Genomic DNA, 14,859 nt, shown 5'->3' with positions numbered 1-14,859 from the left:
ACAAAAAGGGAACTTTGGTTGACAAGGGACATTGATGGCCTGGTCAGGGAAAAGGAAGAGGTGAACATCAGGTGTAGGCAGCTGGGATCAAGCAAATCCCTTAAAGAATAGAAGGTATGTAGGAATACATATAAGAAGGAAATTAGGAGAGCAAAATGAGGACATGAGATACCCCTGACAGATAACAAAAATGAGGATTGTACATAAATGTTGAATTGGCAATTAAGAATATTCAAGATACTTTACCTGCTTGGCATTTAGATCCCGGAAGTCCTGGAGGTCCCGTAGATCCTGGAGGTCCCGGAAAACCCTCCTCTCCTATAGGACCAGCTTGACCTTTTGAACCACAAATACCCATACCTGGAGATCCTGGTGGTCCTGGGAAACCTGGAGTTCCTGGAAAGCCAGATATCCCCTTGGGTCCTGGAATTCCATTTACATCGTCACCCTTCAGGAAATTTAAATATACATCAAAGAATGGAATACTACACTACCTCAAAACAAGTCAAATATACAGCAGTTGTTGATTTTAGCCCTACCTGAATGGCAGTTAAATATGCAGTGGCATTTCATCCATCTCAAACTATTGAAAAATCATTTCTTCCCTTGGCAGTAAGAACACACTTATGAGAGCAGCAGAATGGGGGCAGCTCGTGGAGCTGCTGGCTCACAGCTCCTGTGACCCCTGATCAAGGCTGACTTTTGGTACCCTCCATGCAGAGATTTTGCATTTCCTCCCTGTAACCGTATGGCTTTTCCCACAAGTGCTCCTATTCTCTCCCCACATTCCAAAAATGTCCATGTTAGTCACGTAATTGGCCATGAATATATTGCTCCTACTGTGGGGATGGGAGGTTGAACCTGGGGGAAGTTGAAGGGAATATGGACAAAGTTAAGTAGGATTAGTACATTGGGAGTTTGAAGGTCAGCATTGACATACTGTGGACCTACTGAATCAGAGACACATGTCTAATCCCACCACCATCATTGGGAGATGATGGCTACTATTAATAGGCTATTTAATCAGGAAAGACAAATGAGCTTCTCAGCAGGCCAAGTCCACGAGGACTGGAGCAGGACTTGACCCACATGGGACCATTCCTTGAGGGCTAGTGGGATAAATGTTTCGACAGCCCTTTAATATGGAATATTTAATACTTAAAAATGGAATCTCATGTGGATAGGCTGGTGAAGAAAGCTTTTGGTATGCTGGCCTTTATAAATTAGAGCATTGAGTATAGGATTTGGGATGTAATGTTAAAATTGTACAAGGCATTGGTGAGGCCAAATTTGGAATATTGTGTACAGTTCTGGTCACCAAATTATAGGAAAGATGTCAACAAAATAGAGAGAGTACAGAGAAGATTTACTAGGATATTACCTGGGTTTCAGCACCTATATTACAGAGAAAGGAACAAGTTAGTTCTTTATTCTTTGGAGCTTAGAAGGTTGAGGGGGGGACTTGATAGAGGTATTTAAAATTATGAGGGGGATAGATAGAGTTGACGTGGATTGGCTTTTTCCATTGAGAATAGGGGAGATTCAAACAAGAGGACATGAGTTGAGAGTTAAGGGGCAAAAGTTTAGGGGTAACACAAGGGGGAACTTCTTTACTCAGAGAGTGGTAGGTGTGTGGAACGAACTTCCAGTAGAAGTGGAAAGTTCGATGTTGTCATTTAAAAAAAAATTGGATAGGTAAATAGACAGGAAAGGAATGGAGGGTTATGGGCTGAGTGCAGGTTAGTGGGACTAGGTGAGAGTAAGCATTTGGCAAGGACTAGAAGGGCCAAGATGGCCTGTTTCTGTGCTGTAATTGCTATGTGGTCAATAAACATTTAAACCTACTCTGCCAGTCTTGTTTCTCCTCCCCCACAACCATCCTCCAGCCACACAGTTGCAAGAAGCTAGAGCTGAAAGCTGGTACTGCTACAAACCATGTGATCGTTCACAATTTCCTGCTGACCTGAACAGATGAAACACTTATCTACTGGGAATTAAATGAGATCTACCATTACATTCAACCTGGTCGCACTCTCCAGGCTGCTGCGGGGGAAACAAACAGTGACCGCCTCTTCACTCACTTCTCAGCTCAGTCTCGCCCGTTCACTCCATTCACAGTCATAGAACTCTACAGCACAGAGACAAGTACTTCACCCCATCTGGTCTGTGTTATTCTGCCTAGTCCCGTCAACTTGTACCTGGACTATTGCCCTCCATTCCCCTCCCATCCATGTTTGCTTGTGCTTGTTATGTACCATGTTGTATGACGTGGCCAATCATGGTCTTTCCATGACCATCATTGTTCTTGGCAATTGTTTCTACAGAAGTGGCTTGCCATTGCCTTCTTCTGCACAGTGTCTTTATAAGGCGAATGACCCCAGCCATTGTCAATACTCTTCAGGGATTGCCTGCCTGGTGCCAGTGGTCACATAACCAGGACTGCTGATACGTACCAGCTGCTCATACAACCATCCACAGCCTGCTCTTGTGGCTTTATGTGACCCCGATCGGGGTGGGATAAGCATCGGGGTGTTACACCTTGCTCAAGGGTGAACAGCAGGACAGTGGAGGGAAAGAGCGCCGTACACCTCCTTTGGTAGAGACATACCTCCACACTGCCCCCCACCCCATGCTTTGTCTTAGTCAGTTTTGTCTAGTTGAGAGTTGAAGGCAATCGGGGAATGATTTTTTTTTTTGTTGACCGCTAATTGGAACTCCATACTGCACCCAACCCATCCATGTGCTTGTCCAAATTTCTCACAGATGTTGAAGTCAAACCTGCATCTACCACTTCTGCTGGTAGTTCGTTCCACTCTCACACCACCATCTGAGTAAAGAAGTTAATTCTCTTTTCTTTTTCAATCTTTTTATTACATTTCAAATTAATAAACAGAGCAATATTGATAATGGTACATAGAAATCGGGATTACATTAATAATGGTTAACATGCAAAAACACATATTTCAAGTAACAAATGGAATTTAGCCTCCCAATCTCTTAGTAACTAACCATGAAAAAGATATTTTATAAAAAGAGAGAAAAAAAACCCTAAACTAAGAAAAACTAAACTAAAAAAAAACAAACAAATACTGGGCTGCCATGTTTCATCGGTTAAAATTATAATTTGTCGTTAACTCCTCTATATACAAACAAAAAAGTCACTAGAAAAGGATTCAGAAAGGGTATGAAATTAGTTCTCAGCTACCCCTTAAATATTCCATGCTTCACCCATAACCTATGACATCTAGTTCCAACCTCAGTGGAAAAAGCATATGTGCATTTACCCTATCTGCATCCCTCATAATTTTTATACCTCTTATCAAATCTCCTCTCATCCTTCTACTCTCCAGGGAATAAAGACCCAACCTGTTCAACATTTCCCCATAACTCTGTTCTCTTGTCTCAGCAACATCATTATAAATTTTCTCTGTACTCTTTCAACCTTATTGATATCTTTCTTGTAAGTGCTGTGTGTACTCATGCTTTGTCTTAGTCAGTTTTGTCTAGTTGAGAGTTGGAGGCAACTGGGGAATGATTTTTTTTTTGTTAACCTCTAATTGGAACTCTATTTTGTTATTACTTTTATTTCTAACATCTCTATAAGATTACTCATCTTTGCTGGTTTCATAATAAAGGATCAAACGTACTTTTTTTTAAGCTTGGAACTTAGTCATTTGGAAGTGTGTCACATAGTGTCAGCTCCTGTACTCCGTCTCTCTGCAGTTTTGCTTTGTTTTCAAGTAAACCACACAACATGAGAGATGAAAGAGAAATTCATGCTACTGTATATTATTATGACATACTCAGCCACAGGCAGGTTAAGGAATAGTTGCTGAACATGGCAGAAATTTGGAAGGTGGGACAAAGAGTGTGTGTTTGATGTAACCAGACCCTGATCTGTACCAACCATCCAAAGCCCCCACCAATGTCTACTCAGATTGTGAAAGAGCAGGAAATAAAATTAGAATCTAATGTTATTCTTCGGCACCAAACCCTATCGAAAGAGCTATCTGTTGATCTGGTCACATAATCATAGCGAAGTCTTTATTTAACATGAAAGTTACAGCCAATTGTTTGAAAGAAAATGCTGAATAAGAAGCTTTAGTAAACCAATTGATACCGTCAGGATTATTTCACATACAGAAAGAAACCATACAGTCCGTGAATCAATGCCAGATTGGAGGACAATCCAATCAATCCCATTCCCTCCTTATTTTCCTACTACTCACTCTCTCACATGCCCTTCACCTCCATCCTGATTTTTTTACTGCTCATCTCTACTGGGAATAATTTACAATCTCCAAATGCCTTACCAACCAGCACATCATTGGCTGTGGCAGGAAATGGAGCACCCAGATGAAATCCATGCAGTTACAGTGAGAACATGCTAACTCCACATAGACAGCACTAGAGGTCAAGAAGAACACGGAATTCTGGAGCTGTGGAGCAACAGCCCTCCCTGTGTTGCCCCTGAACAATTATTCAACATTGGTGCATACTGTAACTACACTCGTTTGCTTCCAACATGTCCCAACCCACATGACAAATAACCCATAATAAAAGTGCAACACATGATACACTACAGACAGATATGGCTCCAAAATCCCAGCTAATTATTACACTATAATTACAACTACATACTACTAAATATAAATTGCATGGAATCTTTGTGGATAAGCATCTTAACATTTATGCAAATATTCTCTTTCTTCTTTGAATCAAGTCATGTAAAAGTCACCTAGGCCAGACGTTACCAGCACTTAGCCCAGTTACAAGAGATCTTTACCGCCACACTCTGCAGAGTCAAAGTCATGAAGCTTCTAGAGCTGTAGCTCCTCAACCTCTGCCTCCCATAGAAGACAGATCTTGGTTATAGGCCAGTCCGGACAGCTGGTATTGGTCTTGCTACACACCTGCCACACAAATCCTCTTCTCTCTGGAAAGAATTGAATGACTCTTCCCTAGATCCGCTGTGTCATCAACTATAAGTGCAATGTCTTCTGTGAGGAAATTGCGTTTTATACCTGACCATTTCCAACGTTCCTGTAACTGTGCTAAGCACTCCTTGACTCATTGTTTCCAAAACAATCTTGACATGTATTGGGCCCACATCCATCTACAGTGAGCATGAAGATGGTAAGTCTTCAGAAGCAACATGTGGTTGGATGTCAGTGCTTCCAACTCATTGGGATTGGAGGATGCCTTAGTAATTGGATGATCATTGAGAAATAGCTTTACTTCACAAAGGACTCTGTCAAGTTTCTAGTACCTTCATATGAAATTGAGGACCTTTCACACAGACTTGATCAATCTCTCCCATATATGGAATATACCCAGACTTTCCAATCATTGTCTTTCAGATTCTCTGCTGGCACTCTCTTGGTATAAACTTTGGAAACGACATTCTTCCTGAAAGCTGGGTAGTCAGTGTGAAATGATTAATCCCTTTTAAACCTCTCCTTAAATTTGGAGTATGTGGTCCTGCAATCTCCTTCTTTCCAAAAGGTAAACTAATCTGGTCATGGCCATCCATCAGTTTTACAGAATCTGCAACCAGTTCCATGAACTTGTGGTATTCTCTTGACAAACCAGGTTGTTCATCCTGACTACATTTAGAGAAGTCTGCCTTGAACTCCGCTGACAAAGCTCACCCAAGTTCAAAACTGAGATCCTGCTAACTGTCAGCTCAGGCTGTGCACAATCTTTCCCATCATTTAGTGTCTCTTTACAGTCCGACCCAACATTATCCTAATTGCATATGGACCATTATTAACACTGCAAATCACCTGCAACGGCTCCACTTCTTTAGGCACATTCATCCCTGTAAGTAGCTCAAGTTTGGAATCAGTCTCTGGCAAATGGACGTTTCAGGTGAGACCATCCCTGGAAATCCCTCTGTTGTGGAATGTTCCCCCTGTTGGCAGGCATACTTTCCTGAGTATAGACGTTAAGTAGATCATAATAATTTTCATCGCCTAAGTCAACCACTTCCAATCCTGAAATAACCTAGCTACTCACAACCTTCTCTTGACCCATAGTGCATAAGAAAACGTGTGTTGAGTTTGTTCATTTGACCCACTGTGCAGGACACTGCTGTACTCCCTTGATCTAATAATTACCACCTTGACACCCTCCTTAGACTTCACTTGTACTGGAACTATAGGAAGTTTACAATCACGATTTCCAGCCCCTGTAAGGACATTGCATATGAGGGCACTATGTACTGCTGTGTCTGATCGTTTCACAGCTTGTTCTGATTCCACATCCTTTTTTTCAGAGTGAATATGGAATATGCTGGGATGCTTGCCTGTAATTCTTGCTGATGTGCCCTGTGCACAAAACAGCCAAATCAGACGTCATTTTCCTTTAGGAAGATTATAACCATATAACCATATAACAAACACAGCACGGAAACAGGCCATCTTGGCCCTCCTAGTCCGTGCCGAACCCTTAATCTCACCTAGTCCCACCTACCCGCACTCAGCCCATAACCCTCCACTCCTTTCCTGTCCATATACCTATCCAATTTTACCTTAAGTGACACAACTGAACTGGCCTCTACTACTTCTACAGGAAGCTCATTCCACACAGCTATCACTCTTTGAGTAAAGAAATACCCCCTCGTGTTTCCCTTAAACTTCTGCCCCCTAACTCTCAAAATCATGTCCTCTAGTTTGAATCTCCCCTACTCTCAATGGAAACAGCCTGTTCACGTCAACTCTATCTATCCCTCTCAAAATTTTAAATACCTCGATCAAATCCCCCCTCAACCTTCTACGCTCCAATGAATAGAGACCTAACTTGTTCAACCTTTCTCTGTAACTTAATTGCTGAAACCCAGGTAACATCCTAGTAAATCGTCTCTGCACTCTCTCTAATTTATTGATATCTTTCCTATAATTCGGTGACCAGAACTGCACACAATATTCCAAATTTGGCCTTACCAATGCCTTGTACAACTTTAGCATTACATCCCAACTTCTGTACTCAATGCTTTGATTTATAAAGGCCAGCGTTCCAAAAGCCCTCTTCACCACCCTATCTACATGAGACTCCACTTTCAGGGAACTATGCACAGTTATTCCTAGATCTCTCTGTTCCTCTGCATTCCTCAATGCCCTACCATTTACTCTGTATGTTCTATTTGGATTATTCCTGCCAAAATGTAGAACCTCACACTTCTCAGCATTAAACTCCATCTGCCAACGTTCAGCCCATTCTTCTAACCGGCATAAATCTCCCTGCAAGCTTTGAAAATCCACCTCATTATCCACAACACCTCCTACCTTAGTATCATCGGCATACTTACTAATCCAATTTACCACCCCATCATCCAGAACATTTATGTATATTACAAACAACATTGGGCCCAAAACAGATCCCTGAGGCACTCTGCTAGTCACCGGCCTCCATCCCGATAAACAATTATCCACCACTACTCTCTGGCATCTCCCATCTAGCCACTGTTGAATCCATTTTATTACTCCAGCATTAATACCTAATGACTGAACCTTCTTAACTAACCTTCCATGTGGAACTTTGTCAAAGGCTTTGCTGAAGTCCATATAGACTACATCCACTGCCTTATCCTCGTCAACAGTCCTCGTAACTTCTTCAAAAAATTCAATGTTTGTCAAACATGACCTTCCACGCACAAATCCATGCTGGCTACTTCTAATCAGATCCCGTCTATCCAGATAATTATAAATACTATCTCTAAGAATACTTTCCATTAATTTACCCACCACTGATGTCAAACTGACAGGTCTATAATTGCTAGGCTTCCTTCTAGAACCCTTTTTAAACAATGGAACCACATAAGCAATACGCCAATCCTCCGGCACAATCCCCATTTCTAATGACATATTAAAGATCTCCGTCAGAGCTCCTGCTATTTCTACACAAACTTCCCTCAAGGTCCTGGGGAATATCCTGTCAGGACCCGGAGATTTATCCACTTTTAAATTTCTTAAAAGCGCCAGTACCTCCACCTCTTTAATTGTCATAGGTTCCATAACCTCCTTACTTGTTTCCCACACCTTAGACAGTTCAATATCCTTCTCCTTAGTGAATACCGAAGAGAAGAAATCATTCAAAATCTCTCCCATCTCCTTCGGTTCCACACATAGCTGACCACTCTGATTCTCTAAGGGGCCAATTTTATCCCTCACTATCCTCTTGCTTTTAATATAACTGTAGAAACCTTTTGGATTTACTTTCACCTTATTTGCCAAACCAATCTCGTATCTTCTTTTAGCTTTTCTAATCTCTTTCTTAAGATTCCTTTTACATTCTTTATATTCCTCGAGCAATTCCTTTACTCCATGCTGCCTATATCTATTGTAGACATCCCTCTTTTTCTGAACCAAATTTCTAATATCCCTTGAAAACCATGGTGCTCTCAAACCTTTAACCTTTCCTTTCACCGTAACAGGAACATAAAGATTCTGTACCCTCATAATTTCACCCTTAAATGACCTCCATTTCTCTATTACATCCTTCCCATAAAACAACTTGACCCAATCCACTCTCTCTAAATCCTTTCGCATCCCCTCAAATTTAGCCTTTCTCCAATCAAAAATCTCAACTCTAGGTCCAGTCCTGTCCTTCTCCATAATCTTCTCACTATCTTCTTACTTCTTACACATTATCTTCTCACTATGAGCCATTTCTCCAGCTGAGGGCATGAATCCAATGTCTGATCACCCTCACAGAGCAGAAAAACCTTTTTGATTGATGAGATTATTTCCCTTCCAATAGTTCCAGGTTGAGCTTTAGCTTTACTTCTCACAGTGGCCACAGTAGAAGCATAGCTGCTTCCTTTAGCTCAAGAACAAAGTTGTGACTTAGTTTTTATCACACCTTTCCTTATTACTGATGATGGAGCCTCCTGTATATTCCCAAATACCAGGTCTGTAGCAAACTTACTTCCCTTTCAATAAAATCAACAATATCAGCAAAAGTAATCTTACAGTTGTGCCTTTCTTGCATTTCATTCTCCATTTATCCTTAAGGATATAGGGCAATTTCTTTATGACAATTGACATTGCAACTGGTTCTTAGAGAATAAATGCAGTCCTGAAGAGCTTTCACTTCATCAGATTTGATAGGTACCCAAAAAAGAGCCTTTTGCACACAGGCGCATGCAATTTTCTGTTCATTACCAAAATGTGCCTGTAATAAAGCCGTAGCTTTTGCATATTGTTTCTTAGTGTTAACCCACTGGCAACTTCTGACAAATTCTCTAATGTACTGCTCAAGGAAATAGAGGCAGTCACTGTCACTTTTGCCCTTCGGTGCTGTTTCTAAAAGTCTTCATGAACGCATGATACTGCAACGGATCGCCAATGGAGATTTTAATCTCTCTTTTACGCAAGGATGATACATGTTGTTGTGCCAATAAAGTTGTTATTTCATTTTGCTTCCTCAAGAGAACACTTAAGAAAGAAATCAGGAGAGCTAAAAGGAGGCATGAGGTTGCCTTAACAGACAAGACGAAGGAGAATCGTAAGGGATTCTACAGATAAGTTAAGAACAAAAGACTGCAAGGAACAAAATTCTGGAAGATCAAAATTATAATCTATGCATGGATCCAAAAGAGATAGGGGAGATCTTAAATAGACATTTTTGCATCTGTACTAACTCAGGAGATGGACACAGAGTCTATAGACGTGAGGCAAAGCAGCAGCAAGGTTAACCACACTATACAGATACAGAGGAGGAGATGGTTGCTGTCTTGAGGGAAATCAGGGTGGATAAACCCCCAGGTGTTCACTCGGACCCTGTGGGAGGCAAGTGCAGAAACTGCAGGGACTCTGGTAGAGATATGTAAATCATTCTTAGGGACAGGTGAATTACCAGCAGATTGGATGATAGCTAATGTTCTTCTGCTGTATAAGAAAGGCTCTAAGAATAAACCTGGAAATTATAGGCCAGTGAACACGACTCTAGCAATGAGAACATTAGTGGAATATATTCTAAGGGACTGGACATATAAGTATTTGGATAGACCTGGACTGATTAGATAAGCCAGTGGAAGTGGTCTACATGGACTTTAGCAAGGCATTTGACAAGGTCTTACATGGGAGGTTGGTTAAGAAGGTTCAGTCGCTCAGCATTCAAAACAAGAAAGTAAATTGGATTAGATATTGGCTTTGTGGAAGAAGCCAGAGTGGTAGTAGATCATTGTCTCTTTGACTGAAGGCCTGTGACTAATGGAGTGTCATAGTGATCAGTGCTGGGTCTGTTGTTGTTTGTCGTCTATATTAATGATCTGGACGGTAACGTAATTAGCGAGATCAGCAAATCTGCAGATGACACTAAGATTGGGGGTGTAGTGAACAGTGAATGACTATCAAAGCTTGCAGTGGGTTCTGGACGAACTAGAAAAGTGGGCTGAAAAATGCAGACAAGTGAGAAGTGTTGCTCTTCAGTAGGATCAACCAGGGTAGGCCTTACACAGTGGATGGTAGGGTACTGAGGAGTGTGGTAGAACAGAGGAATCTGGGAACACAGGTCCATATTGCATTGAAAGTGGAGTCACACATAGACAGGATCATAAAGAAAGCTTTTGGCATGTTGGCTTTCATAAATCAAAGTAATGAGTACAGGAGATGGGATGTTATGGTGAACTTATATAAGACAATAGCGAGGCCTAATTTAGAGTATTGTGTGCAGTATTGGTCACCTGCCTACAGGAAAGATATAAATAAGATTGAAAGAGTACAAAGAAAATTTACAAGGATATTGCCAGGACTGGAGGACCTGAGTTACAAGGAAAGATTGAGTAGTTTAGCACTGTATTCTTTGGAATATAGATAGTGGTGTACAATATTATAAGTGAGATAGACAGGCATCATCCAATCCACCAGTACTTCACCTGTCCTTTTTTCCCCAGTGAGACTACCATTAGAGGTCATGGGTTAAGGGTGAAAGGTGAAAAGTTTAAGGGGAACATGAGGGGAAACACCTTCACTCACAGGGTTGTGAGAGTGTGGAATGAGCTGCCACCACAAGTAGTGCACGTGAGCGCGATTTCAACACTTAAGAGAAGTTTGGGTAGGTACATGGATGTTAGGGATATGGAGGGTTATGGCCCAGGTGCAGGTCGATGGAAGTAGGCAGCTTGAATGGTCCAACACAAACTAGATGGCCAAAGGGCCTGTTTCTGTGCTATAACTCTATAATATTAGTAATACAGTTCTTACCTCTATCATACAAAATGAGTGTTTACATGCAGTATGGGAATGTCCCCATGAACCCTTCAAGCTGTGGGATGTGGCATAGATTCAGAATACCTCATTCATGCAGGCTGAGAGTAAACACCCTGAACTAACTCTTGAGAGTCTAGCTCATGGAACAAATGAATCAACATTGACATTGGCTGTTTCCTTCTCTCTGTGTTTTTCAAAATAAGACCTCACACCACAGGACTGTCCTGCAGGAGCACTTTTATCACTTGCCACACTTGAAGCACTTAGCACATTAACTTTGACCACCTCTATGGCAAATTCTTTCCCCAACTTAAGCTGTTCTTTTCATCTCCTTAGCTCCATAGCAATTAACTGTTTCTCTTGCTCCTTCAGCACACATTTGTCCTTCAATAATTGTTAATGCTGCTAATTCAGCCTGTTTCAATGCACACAGAAGAGGTAGTAGATACAGATTTTCTTCCTGAAAGTTCAAGCACTGACATTTGATATATTGCCACTTGGGTTTGTATCATCTTGTGGGTCCTCTGCTATCTGCATAGTCAAAGCATGCATTGGAATTTGAGAAACATCATCTGTTGGAAGGGGAGAACCATATTTACTTGTTTCAGCAACATGACCTTCAATATAAGATGTTCAGGTCAACCATTGTTTAACATTTTCTATGAATGCACTATAAAAGCCATCAATGTTTGAAAAACATCCATTCTGTTTTTCCTGCTTGTCCTTGGGCAGTAATAAGATTAGCAAGTGATGTTGCTTAGCAATAGCTTCACAGACTTAATTCAAGTCCTCAAGATAAGATTGCACTGTTAAGGCATTTTATTTATTTCCCACAAGATCTTTAATTGATTATATTAAACCCTTAATTTTGTTCACATTTGTTTTATACTTCTTTTGAAGATTTTGGATTCTACCGGCTAAAGCTTACAAAGTAAGTTTATTTTCTCTTTAGCCAGCCCCAACTGCAGGGTCACTGATGACATTTCCATGCTTTGATTCATTCAAGTTACTTTCTCCTCATTGTGCCGCTGGCAATTAACACTTTGCTCACCCGCAGCACATTCACAAAACGCACTGGCGATATTTCTTTCAATAAACTCGGGCAATAATCAAACTACCCACCCATCGATAGCACCAGATCAAATAAACAGCATTCAGTTCAAATGTCATCATCTAGGACAGCACATTTCAGCACTTCAATAAAGCAAAGCACCAAACCTTCAGGCAACCATGATACAATTGAGCATTGGTCCCCAATGGAAAGGCAGTGCTGACCATTCAAAGCTGCGTTCACACCAAAAATACACAGTATGAATCAACAAAAGGTGCCAGTTAATCTTCCACAAGCTGCTCAAGTTCACCAACATGGCCAAGGCAATCCTTTGCAGTAGACAGATGTTCTTTTGGTATATCTAATTTTATGTTGACAAAATATAGTGGTTACTTGAAAACAAATGAAAGCCGCTGAGAGACAGAGTATGTGAGCTGACATGGTATGGCACACTTCCAAATAACTAAATTCCAAGTCAAAAAAGTGCATTCGATCCTTTACTACGAAATCAGCAAAGATGAATAATCTTATAGCGATATTAGAAATAAAATAACAAAATAAGTCTTCCAATTAGCGGTCAACAAAAAAAAAATCATTCCCCAGTTGCCTCTAACTCTCAACTAGCCTAAACTGACAAACTAAGACAAAGCGTAAATATGTAACTATACTCATTTGCTTCTACCATACCCCAAGCCACATGACAGATTACCCACAATAAACCCACAACGCAAAATACAGTACAGACAGACAGAAAATAAATCCATGGCTCCTCCATGGTAGGTTAGTGCATCCCACACTCTCAGTGCAGAGAGAGAACTGAACAACCAGACGACTAATTTCACCACTACAATTTTTTGTACTATGGAAACTGATCCAATGGAAAATGGCAATTAAAGCTAAACTGATTTGAGACCTGCTGGTTCACTTAAAATAAGTAAAGAAGAAATAAAAATTTTATGATATTTTTTAAATGCATTAGGATTTTTATTTTCTTGGAAGGTTAAGAAGAATCTTATTATCAGACACTCTAATAAACTTCTACATATGTAGTGTTAAAAAATGACTAGTTGCATCATAGCCTGGTCCTGCTACCATATTATATCTCTAAATTAAAAATAAAATAAATTTGAATGCACAGGAATGCAGAGTCACTGACAGAGTCATTTCACATTACATTCTACGTTACTAGATCATCTGGATCATGTGATCTTTTCACAGCTACAACTAGTCAGGAGGTGCAGAAGCTCTAAGTCCATCACTAGCAGGTTTAAGAGACGTAACTTCATTTGAACCATTCAGTTCTAGAACCAATCAGCAAAACCCAAATCACAACAGTTTAGCCACACAATGGCCACTTTTTCCTAATTGTGTTCTTCCTTGTAAAACCATATGTGCATTATTTATGTTTAATTTATCTTTCTCTTGTGAATGCTCTTTATATGATGTAGCACTGCTGCAAGTAATTTTATTGCTGTACTTGTGCATACATCCACATGTGCAAATGACAAGTTACTTTTGATTTTTCAAATTTAACCTTCAAGGCCTTAAAATCTCTTAAAGAAATTGGCAACAGATGAAATGGCATTTTGATGTTTTGTCATTGTTGTAAACTCTCCTACATTCCTTATCAACTGATATGTCTCTTCCACCTGGAACAAACAGGACCTTAGATTTTTTGCTGATCTTCCCCACACTACTATGTTGGTCAAGACTTCTATAATGTCGTCTCAGGGAGCAGAACATGAACTCTCATAGTCTCCATAAGGAAAATTGCAAAATTGCAATAGAAAGGTATCAGGGATCTCTCCCAGACAGATCCTCCTAAGACATCTTATTATTGAGAGACTGATGAGTTCACAAAGCAATTTTACTCGCTAAAATGATAGTGTGGCTGAGACGTTATAACACTCTAAGCTCAACATATTTACAAGATCATTACGTACAGGAGGTCCAGGCTTGCCCATCATTCCAGCATCACCATCTTGACCAGGCCGCCCTGGCAGCCCTCTCAAACCTATGGGGCCAGGATCACCAGGAGCTCCCTTCGCACCTGTTGAAGGAGAAAGTCACAAGTATTTTACTGCCAATGCCTTGCTCAATACTAAACAGTAACTGCATCTTAAGAGTCTTCCACTGAACACAAAGCTATTTGATTCTTTTCCAACATATGTGGAGGTGCTTTCTATGGATAAGAGTGCATCAGTGAGAAGTTCTTGATGATAAGAATAGATTGTACAGTTAATGGCCCTCATCCTCTTTCATTACATGTGTGTTTGTAAGTTTACCAGAATTATGTGCATTTTAGCAATAGTTATGACTGCTCCATCAGTTAAAAGAATAAAGAATAATGTGATTTCCTTTATACAGTTCTCAGCTGACTATTTTTTTCATTGCTACCATGTATTCTCAGAATACACTTAATACCACTGGCTTATGTGGTGAAATTTGTTGTTGAGTGGCAGCAGTTAAACCTTCAGTTATACTATTCATATACTCATCCTGTTAACTTATTCTCCTTCCAGGTTTAATTCAAAAGCTCTTTGCATCACAACACTAGCTTTCAATTGTGAATACCTGTAGGTCCTCCTCAGCAGA

The 14,859-nt window shown here is 40.4% G+C and overlaps 1 protein-coding gene across 1 annotated transcript in view; it reads right to left on the bottom strand.

The window, feature by feature from the left end:
- The window catches only part of LOC132403298 (collagen alpha-5(IV) chain-like), a 352,062-nt gene that overhangs the window by 47,089 nt on the left and 290,114 nt on the right, over positions 1-14,859 (bottom strand). The window contains exons 25-26 of the mRNA XM_059986755.1: positions 14,208-14,314; positions 247-448 (exon numbers count right to left, since the gene is read on the bottom strand). Of these exons, the coding sequence (XP_059842738.1) occupies positions 247-448; positions 14,208-14,314 (309 nt within the window). The remainder of the gene's footprint in view (positions 1-246; positions 449-14,207; positions 14,315-14,859) is intronic.

Source organism: Hypanus sabinus, chromosome 2 (genome assembly GCF_030144855.1).
Source record: "Hypanus sabinus isolate sHypSab1 chromosome 2, sHypSab1.hap1, whole genome shotgun sequence".
In the NCBI taxonomy this organism is placed as follows: Eukaryota; Metazoa; Chordata; class Chondrichthyes; order Myliobatiformes; family Dasyatidae; genus Hypanus; species Hypanus sabinus.
Note: the sequence above shows the minus strand (reverse complement) of the source record. Positions and strands in the feature narration are given on the sequence as shown.